Here is a 10,490-nt window from a genome sequence, read left to right on the forward strand (position 1 = left end):
ATTCTCCCTCCGTAGCTCTTGCATATTTCTCTGCAAGTCCATCAGCATGGTTATGACCTTTATTTTGAATTCTTTTTCAGTAAGATTGGCTAAATCTATCTCCTTAGATTCCCTCTCAGGATAGGATGTCTGGGTTAGTATGGTCTGTATCAAATTCTTCTGCCTTTTCATGGTGATAGAGGTAGTTGTAGGCAGTTGGCGCGTGTGTCAACTTGGAGAACCAAGTTCCTTTCCACTTGCTCCTGGCCTTCCTTTCCTGGGAGAACAGTGACCCCTAGCGGCTTGTGCTGGGCAGCTGTGCACAGACGGGGTCTCTGATTCTTCCCTGCACCGCTGTGGAGTAAGCTCCGCGGTTGCTCTTGGCGTGGCTGGCCTCAGGCTGCTTCTCCGCTATGGCAGAGACGCGCTGGAGGGGGAATGGGCGGGATGCTGTTTATCGCTGTGAGGGGCTTCCAAGCTGCGCTGCCGCCCAGGGGGTTAGGGTGCCCGGAGTTCCCTGGGATTCCCAGCTGCTAGGGTGAGTGTACCAGGGCGATTCCGTCCAGCTGTGGGGTCCTGTCCCTATAAGACTTTCAAAAAGCGCTCTCTTTTCTTTTGTCCCAGGAGTGCCGGCTGCAGGGACCTGCTCGCAGGTCTTACTGTCCCGTTTCCCTAGTATCCAGCGCCCCATGCACTGTGTCTGCGGTCCGGTGTGGATGGCTAGGGCTGGGTGTTTAGCAGTCCTGGGCTCCCTCTCCCTCCCCGCTCCGACTCCTCTCCTCCCGCTGGGAGCTGGGGTAAGGGGTGCTCAGGTCCCACCGGGCCGCGGCTTGTATCTCACCCCCTCTGTGAGGTGCTGGGTTCTCGCAGGTGTGGATGTAGCCTGGCTGTTGTCCTGTATCTTCTGGTCTCTCTTGTAGGAATAGTTGTATTTGTTGTATTTTCAAAAATATATATGGTTTAGGGAGATTTCCACTGTCCTACTCATGCCACCATCTTGGCTCCTCCTGTTGTTGTTAATTGAAATTTTTTTTAACATGAAAAATAGGATATACAGAGGATTAACATGGAGTAGTGGACCAAATTTTGGCTTACTAGAACTAAGAAATACATATTAAACATGAAAAAATTTTGTTTTTAAACTTAGGGCCAGTCTAAGAGAAGAGTACTTTATGTATAAGGAGACTACTCAGTTCCCTAAGAGATCATACTGGCTAAAAATATGTATCTAAGGTAAAATAATTGAAATAAAATAATACATGAATAATGTATATTATAGAATGTCTAAGGAATATGGTCACATAAGCATATTTTTTAAAAAGAGTTAAGCTGCTTTCCTCTCAAGTGAACAGAAAGAACCAAGAATAATAGAAAATTGTATTCCTCCTGAAACTAAAAAAGGTCCCCAACCTCATACTCCTAGTTCTAGTTCCACTTTCTGAATTGCCTGGTTTACATTTTAATATCATTTTTAAACAGTGTTATTGTTAAGAACCTACTGATGCTTTATTTGTACAGATAGTGTCTCAGAGCTAGATCCAGCTATATATATGTTTTTAACTTCAGTAAGTATTTCCAGGAGAGGTAATCTCCAATAAGCGGTATAGTATGTAGAATCTATGCATGCTACCTCTGGGTTTTCCTTACTTTAGTCCTGATTTAAGTTATGTCCACAGAAAGAAATATACCTAGAGTTCATAATTTATTATCCTAATGACTTATATTTTGAGTTCTTATATACTAAGTACTTGGCTAAAGTGCTTATCTATATTATATCACCAATATTATTTTTGCTGTGGAGAACAAAGACAAATAAAATAAAAAACCAACCATTAGGGGGTGAGGATTCAATAATATGGTTAACTGGTGAAGCACTGTGCTGTTTATGTTGTGTCTGTTGTATTTGTGATACACATGAGATAGTATATCAGTGATAACTTTAATTCAGAAAAATACCATTATTTTAAAAATAATGCATTTTAATAGTACATTTAAGAAATCTTTGAAATAATTGTTACCAGCTATAATTTTATTTTAAATAGTTTTTTTCCCTGTAAGCTCTAGGTAAATAATCCACATTTTTCATAGTTAGTGATAGGAGACTTTTGGTGACAATAGTTTGTAGAAAAAGATGTTAGCAATTGATTGGCCTTGCTGTCAGGCAGCCATATGTCCCAGAGCTCTTTAGCGACTGTTTGGTGACCCATAAACCTGCCCTTTAAGCATTAGTTCCATGTAGCCATCGGTACCAACTCATGAATGCTGATAAAGAAAACAACAAGCTCAGTAAGAATATGGATGAACTCGTCATGGCAGTACTGTCGTCTGGGGAGGTGATTGGCAACAATGCCAGAATATGAAGAGAAGATTTGAAGTGTGTGAGATTGGAAAACTCATTGAAATGGCTTATTGATGATGTTTGTCAACCTGAGATTACCTTCACTACATGTATCTACCTCATCATCTCTATTCCGTATGATTGGATCAACATTGAAATGTTAATCCTCCATTATTTTAATTGGCCAATATTTTTGTATGAAAAGCAAACAATTTTTCTTAGGAAACACATAGTAATCATGCAGGTTGGTTGTAGAATCCATACAGAAATATTTTTTATGGTTATACTCTTTAAATGGTGGAAGTTTGCTTGTGGATGATTAGAAGTTCATATATAGGTGAGCAGTGTCTCTCTTTGTTTCTTCCTGTGAATTGTATACTTATTAAGGTGACTGAACTTCATGATTTTCCTGGTTAATTGTGGGATCAGTGTATGTAGAGAGCGTTTAAATGGCTAAAACCTATTCTAGATTTAAAATTTTTTTATTGAGATGTAATTGATGTATAACATTATTAGTTTCAGGTATATAACATAATGATTCAATATTTGTATGCATTGTGAAATGATCACCGCAATAAGTCTAGTTAATATTCCTCACCGCACATAGATACAATTTTTTTTTCTTTGTGGTGAGAACTTTTAAGTCTACTCTTAGCAACTTTCAAGTATACAAAACAGTATTTGTAATAATAGTCATCATGCTGTACATTACATCCCATGATTTATTTATTTTGTTACTGCAAGTTTGTACCTTTTGACCCTCTTCATTTCTATTCTACATTTTTAATATCAATATAAGGCTAATGTAAGATTGTACCCAAAACAGCTGAGCAAATCAATAAAGATGCTTTGAAGTGGCTGAGTCATTATAAATGGGTCATACTAAAACCATTTTGAGACCATAGTTCAAATTTGACTCTGGTAAAAACTCTAAAATGTATTTGTCTTTTTTAGGGGTGGGGCTCACTGTATGGGGAATTACCAGGTCAGATTCAATGCTTAAGACTTATAAGCATATTGCTATCTAAATTTAGAAGGATTACAGTCCATTCAAAGTGGTAATATTGATTCATTAAGATAGTATGGCTATTTTGTTGTAAGTTATGAAGTGATTAAGGAAGAATAAGTTATTATGTTAATCTTCCTAAGGTTCTATCAACACACATTTGTGTGAAGCTATATTCACACTGCTATTAACTGGGGTTTTCTTTTTGATACAAGGAAACCCAAAGTCTATTAGAAGAGGATTTGGTGTACTTACCATTAAACTTACTCAATAAGTTTCTATTTTATAATTACTTTTTTATTCCATATTTTGTATTTGTGAAGAATGTATATTTCTAAGCTTATTTCATATTTTAAAAGCTTGCTTAAATGTTTGACTTATTTTAAATATGTTTAATTCTTTTGAATAATTCCACTATTTAATACTGAGTGAAATTGAATATTTTTTGCCCTCTGGTAGATATGGAGTCTGGAGAACGGTTACCATCCTCAACAGCATCTTCCACAACACCCACTTCATCTACCATACCTTCTGTGGCCTCTTCAGTTTCAACAGGGCGCCTTTTCCACAGGAGCTGCTTCACTGAGCTCTACAATCAACCCATGTGGTAAATGCTCTTTATTTATTAACTCAGTTTTAGAACGCCACCCTTTTACTGATTTGCATCTATACTGATTTACTGAACTCTGAATCAGATGTTCTCATTATTACTTCTGTTGACCTGTTGAACAAGGGCTAGGTGAAACATCTAGTCTCTGCTTTTTCTGGATTTTATCAGACACTAGGATAGCACTAGTTATGCCATGCTTTTCAAGCTTATTAGAAGCTCTCTTTGAGAGTTTCATCTTAATGTATTAATTGGACCATTTAAATTAACAATGCATGCAAAATCTTTTAAAACAGTAGGCTTCGAGGGAGTAAAGACATCCAAATGAGTCCTTGGTGGCAAGTGCCAGTGCTATGGACCCTTTGCCCTAAATTTGCTTCCAGTATTTGAAATGACCTTCACCAAACTCCAACTACCCAGTTCACGGATGTATAACAAAGCAAATCATTTACTTGAAAGAAAATATTTTAAGTTTAGAGAATGGCAAGTTTCTCTTAAACATGAACAAATTTTATATTGTGAAAAAAGAGCTTTATTTCAGAAGAGAAAATACCCTCACTTTTGATTAGTTATATAGAAGGTATTTTTAATTACCCCCCAAAATCACTCTGTGCCCAAACACAGGTTTGGTGAGTACATACTTTTTTTTTATAAACACCTAAACTCGATTAATTCATTCCTTTATCAACAGGAAGATTTTTAGCCCTAAATTTTTTTCATTCAGATTATCTAATATGTTTATAAGCACTGGAGCTAAATGATATTTCAATTTTTTCAAAATTAAATTTGTAATTTTTTGGGTAGATGGAATTCATAAATATGGAAATGTTTGCTAACAAAATACCCTCACAAATAGTCAAATACATATTTTTCAATTGTTCTGATTTTTTTCTAATCACTGGAATGACAAGGATGCCATTTTGTCATTGTTTCATCAGAACAATTTTCTAAAATTTTCTTAGTGAATAAAATAAAATAGGGATACATAAATAAAAGAAAATCCTTCTTCTCCTGCATCCTGTACAGCTTTGCTTAAGTTATATTTAAGAACCGGATATATACTTCCCTTTTATATAAAATGATGGCTATATATAAAATAATAAATGCCATTGATGATTTCTGTGTTCAGAAATAGTGATTCCATGATTGGCATTTCATCTTAAGTTACTTTAAATGATTGCTTTCCTTTGTTGTCACCTTCTTTCAGGTATATTCTTCCAGTCTGCTGTCTTACTTTGTATTTACTTCTCAATGAGAGTTTAAAATATGTAGTGTTTTAGAGAAATGTCCTTATATTATGTTGACAGTTTCAGCAGCATGCTTGAATACAGAGCCTTGAATTTTCTGGACACTTTGCTGCCATCTTTTTATCACTTAGTTTTCTGAATTAGTGACACTTGAATTGTGAACGATTCTGATTAGTCACATGTTGGGTGCTATATTTTGTTAGGAGTAGTTGGGAGGTGCAGAAAGGGTGGGATATGGTGATTTGCTGAACAACATGAAAAATTTCCTTGTCTAGAAAGGAATTATTTTTTATCATTTATTTGCCAACTTAAAATGTCGTAGAGTTGCTATGTTGATACGCTTACACTGAATGAAAATCCAGTTAGTTTCTATGTTTATTCAGAAATACATCACTTGCTAACACATTATACTTTTAGTACCTGTAGCACAAGTTTTTTCACTTTGTGGGAAAATGATTTTTTTGTTTTTTAACCTTCACAGTGTTATGGTTTATGTTTAAAGTAAACCCTTGTATTAACTTCCAATGTACAGGTTACTTAAGAAAATGCTCAGTTGTCCTGCATAACTTTTACTATCATGTTTTCCTGTGTTCTCTCCTTTGATTGAATACTTTTGGCCTATTCATTTTCTGATAATTCTTCCCTTTTAAAATAAAATCGCAGAGTCGTAATGGGTGGCCTCTTTATCTTAAACAGTTGGAATCTCCTCAGTCTTTTTGATGTATAGAGACAACAAAACAAAATTTTCATCTTTAAAATGTCAAAACCTCAAAAAGTCCTTTAATGGCCCTTTGAGGTCATTCTGTTGTCTTAAACAGTTATTTTAATTGGCCTTTTTCTGCCATCTTCATTCATTAAGGTATGTCTGTAGGAATTCCTCTGAGTTACAAAGGATATAATTGTGAATGGAACTGTTTTCCTGATTTCTCTTTCTACTTGTTCATTGTTAGTATATAGGGATGCAACATATTTCTGTATATTGATTTTGTATGCTGTAACTTAGCTGAATTCAGTTATTAGTTCTAGTAGTTCTGCCATAGATTCTTTAGGGTTTTTTATGTACAATATTGTGTCATCTGCAAACAGTGACAATTTAACTTCTTCCTTACCAGTCTGGATGCCTTTTATATCTTTGTGTTGTCTAATTGCTGTGGCTATGACCTCCAGATCTATGTGGAATAAAATTGGGGAGAGTGGGCATCCTTGTCTTGTTTCCAGTCTTAAAGGATAAGCTTTCAGCTTCTCGCTGTTAAGTATGATATTGGGCATGGGTTTGTCATATATGGCCTTTATTATGTTGAGGTACTTGCCCTCTGTACCCATTTTGTTGAGAGTTTTTATCACGAATGGATGTTGAATTTTGTCAAATGTTTTTTCAGCATCTATGGAAATGATCATGTGATTTTTGTCCTTCTTTTTATTGATATAGTGGGTGATGTTGATGGATTTTTGAATGTTGTACCATCCTTGCGTCCCTGGGATGAATCCCACTCGATTATGATGGATGATCCTCTTGATGTATTTTTTTTTTTAAGAAAAAATTTTCATGGCATTGCATTTATTATATTATAGACTTTCCTTGTCTCATGCTTACTGATTAAAAGACAGTGCCTACTAGCAGAATTAGTATGAGATAACTTTAAAAATAAGAAATGTAAAACATAAAAACTCATAAACATGCATTTCTTACAAATAAGTCATTGTATGGAATTCCGTATATGTAAAAGTTACATATAAAAATGTCTTTTTTATCAGATCAAAATGATAATATACATGTTTTGAATCTCAGGCAGTCAGCAATGCATGTAAATTTTCTTTTCCATTTTCCTGTCCATTGAAGATAATTACTTGTGATAACGTGGATTCACTGTTTTCCAGGCTATACTTTGGATTCACTCTCACTTCCAAGTTGCTCATCACTTGTGTCCTCCTCCTCAGTTCTCCGATTTTTCCATTCGCAATAAACTTTCAGCAGGATAAAAATCAATACACCAAGAAACGGAATGAGTAAGGAGGACAGATTAGGTAAGTTGTCAATACTTCCACCAGGCCATGCATCTTGAGCATGTTGGCAATTTGGAGGTAAATATGTGGGGTTACAGTGACAGTGTTTTTTATTATTGCATACACCATGAGAATTGCATTTTTCTGCAGTATAGTCATAGCCCAGGAATCCAACATCTACACATTCCTTATTCCTGCAAGCCTTATTTGAATCACAAACAGTTCCATCTCTCACCCACATTTTTGTGCTGTCTTTATCATTATATGGAAACTCCATTGCGACACAGCGATGTCCACTCACGTTGATATAAGTAGCAGAGGCATTTGGAATAGTAATTGTGTGCTCGATTGTATATTCACATATTAATTTTCCACACTTCAGATCCTTAGATTTACACTTAGTGTATTCTGAAGCGCTTGAGCCACAGTTCCCAGATTCATCAGTTTCAGTGTTAATTTGATTATAGCACTCTGGAGGACCAAAAGTTGAACCTTCACCAAATGTATCCTGGCATTGTGTTGTGCTACTGACACAGAGGCCACTGACACAGAGCCACTGATTCTCTCCACACGGATGGCCATCCCGAACAAAAAGGTTTGCTGGACATGATGCAGAGGATCCGTTGTAGTATTCAGGGAGATCACCTTCACCAGAGGCAGACCTACATTCTTTTCCTTTCTGTGCGTATTGACAGCCTGTACAGCATGGTCCTGAGGCACAGACTGAACCGACTGTCAGTGTACACGTCTTGGAATCACAGCACGAGGCTGGCAAAGAAGCACACTCCTCCTCACTCCCACAGTCACATTGCTCTCATTGTTCTACTTCCCTGTTGCCACAGATGGCAGCTTTGTATGATGGATCTGAGCGTGGCTGATTTCGAAGACACCGGGAACTTGGCTTTGAAATAAAATGTGCAAAATCCTCCATGCTGCAGTTACTAAAGCTCTTCACACCAGTGGAATGAATCGCTTCTGGGTTCATTGTGCAGGTAGCTCATGAGCACTGGCATTTGTTAATGTCATCATAAGCTATTCCCATACCGACGCTCAGTAGTTGAGCCATAATAACTGCAAGTGATTCCAGATTTAAGCTTCCGGGATACAGAGCAACACCTCCTCCATACTGATTGTCACACATCTTCCCTTGAAAGGTTGCACCAACACACTTGGATTTTTCTCTGTAAACAAGTAAAAATGCTACATTGTGTGAACGCAAAACAAGATATGATCTTTCCCATTTTAATATCTGTGTAATAAGTCATTAGCGTCTCTGGTTACCGTAATTGTATTTACATTTCTCCAAAGCTCCAATGAAGATAGAATTATTCTAATATTAAATGAAGGAAAAATAGTGTTAGTCAATCTCATCAACTGGAAGATTTTTTGAATAACAACATCTGCATCAGAACCCATATGAGTACACTTTTTTTTTTGACTACAACATGCATTTCTAAATACTGAGTTAACTCTGTAAAAGGCTCTATGCTTTGTATATACAGCACTTCTCTTGACTGAGCATCCTTCTCTGTATATAAAGAAATGCCTGCACTCTTATGTTTAACTTGATAAATTATGTGTTCAAACAACTCTATAACTTGTATTCAATTCTATAACTTGTATTTTCAAACTGTATTAAGCCCAAGTCCAGCACATGTGCTAATGGTCACCATAGACTTCGGATAACCTTCAGTATACCCTTGGTAGTGGCAAGAATGCTTTACATTAGGTTCACAGTGTATGTTTTCCCTTCAATTACAATGTTGTAGGACACATGTGATACAAATCCTTCACTATACAGTGACCATATTTTCTCTGGAATTGTAATTTGCTCACGTAGTCTTTCAGAATCGATGCCTTCCTGGAGCCCACTGAGCCCAGTGAGCAGCAGCAGAATGCAGAGCATGGCTGGATGTCCAGGATGCTAGCCCGAATAACGGCAGTTGGCTTGGCCGGTGGGCAGTTGGGAGCACGAGGAGTCCTTGATGTATTTTTGAATTGGGTTTGCTAATATTTTGTTGAATATTTTTGCTTCTATGTTCATCAGGGATATTGGTCTTTAGTTGTCTTTTTTTGTGGTGTCTTTGCCTGGTTTTGGTATTAGAGTGATGCTGGCTTCATAGAATGAGTTTGGAAGTATTCCCTCCTCTTCTGTTTTTTGGAAAACTTTAAGGAGAATAGGTATTATGTCTTCTCTAAATGTCTGATAAAATTCAGCGGTGAAGCCATCTGGTCCAGGAGTTTTGTTCTTGCATAGTTTTTTGATTACCGATTCAATTTCTTTGCTGGTAATTGGTCTGTTCAGATTTTCTGTTGCTTCCTGAGTCCATCTTGGAAAGTTGTATTTTTCTAGAAAGTTTTCCATTTCTTCTAGGTTGTTCAGTTTGTTGGCATATAATTTTTCAAAGTATTCTCTAATAATCATTTGTATTTCTCTGGTGTCCATAGTGATTTTTCCTTTCTCTTCTCTGATTCTGTTTATGTGTGTAGATTCTCTTTTTCTCTTAATAAGTCTGGCTAGGGGTTTATCTATTTTGTTTATTTTCTCAAAGAACCAGCTCTTGGTTTCATTAATTTTTTTCTATTGTTCTTCTCAATTTTATTTATTTCTTCTCTGATCTTTATTATGTCCCTCCTTCTACTGTGGGCCTCATTTGTTCTTCATTTTCCAGTTTCAGTAATTGTGAATTTAGACTGTTCATTTGGGTCTAAATTCTTTAAATAGCTTTATATATATATATATATATATATATATATATATATATATATATAAATAGGCCTGGATTGCTATATACTTTCCTCTTAGAACTGCCTTCACTGTGTTCGACAGAATTTGGGGCATTGCGCTGTTGTTTTCATTTTTCTCCATATATTGCTTGATCTCTGTTTTAATTTGGTCATTGATCCATTGACTATTTAGGAGCATGTTGTTAAGCCTCCATGTGTTTGTGAACCTTTTTGTTTTGTTTGTACAATTTATTTCTAGTTTCATACCTTTGTGTTCTAAGACCTTGGTTGGTACAATTTCAGTCTTTTAAAATTTGCTGAGGCTCTTTTTGTGGCCAGGTATGTGGTCTATTCTTGAAAAATGTTCCATGTGCACTTGAGAAGAATGTGTACCCTGCTGCTTTTTGGGTGGAGTGTTCTATAGATCTCTGTTAGGTCTCTCTGTTCTTATGTGTTGTTCAGTACCTCTGTGTCCTTACTTATTTTTTGTTGGGTTGATTTGTCCTTTGGAGTGAGTAGATTGTTGAAGTCTCCTAAAATGAATGCATTGTTTTCTATTTCCTCCTTTAAATCTGTTAGTAT

At 36.3% G+C, this 10,490-nt stretch overlaps 1 protein-coding gene across 1 annotated transcript in view; it reads left to right on the forward strand.

The window, feature by feature from the left end:
- LOC130680109 (uncharacterized) overlaps nucleotides 1-8,427 on the forward strand; it is a 78,247-nt gene extending 69,820 nt beyond the window's left edge. The window contains exons 3-4 of the mRNA XM_057490226.1: nucleotides 3,783-3,930; nucleotides 7,056-8,427. Coding sequence (XP_057346209.1) covers nucleotides 3,783-3,930; nucleotides 7,056-7,188 — 281 coding nt within the window. The 3' untranslated portion in view covers nucleotides 7,189-8,427. The remainder of the gene's footprint in view (nucleotides 1-3,782; nucleotides 3,931-7,055) is intronic.
- Nucleotides 8,428-10,490: the final 2,063 nt, after the last annotated feature.

The sequence above is a fragment of the Manis pentadactyla genome, chromosome 12, assembly GCF_030020395.1.
Source record: "Manis pentadactyla isolate mManPen7 chromosome 12, mManPen7.hap1, whole genome shotgun sequence".
NCBI classification, from domain to species: domain Eukaryota; kingdom Metazoa; phylum Chordata; class Mammalia; order Pholidota; family Manidae; genus Manis; species Manis pentadactyla.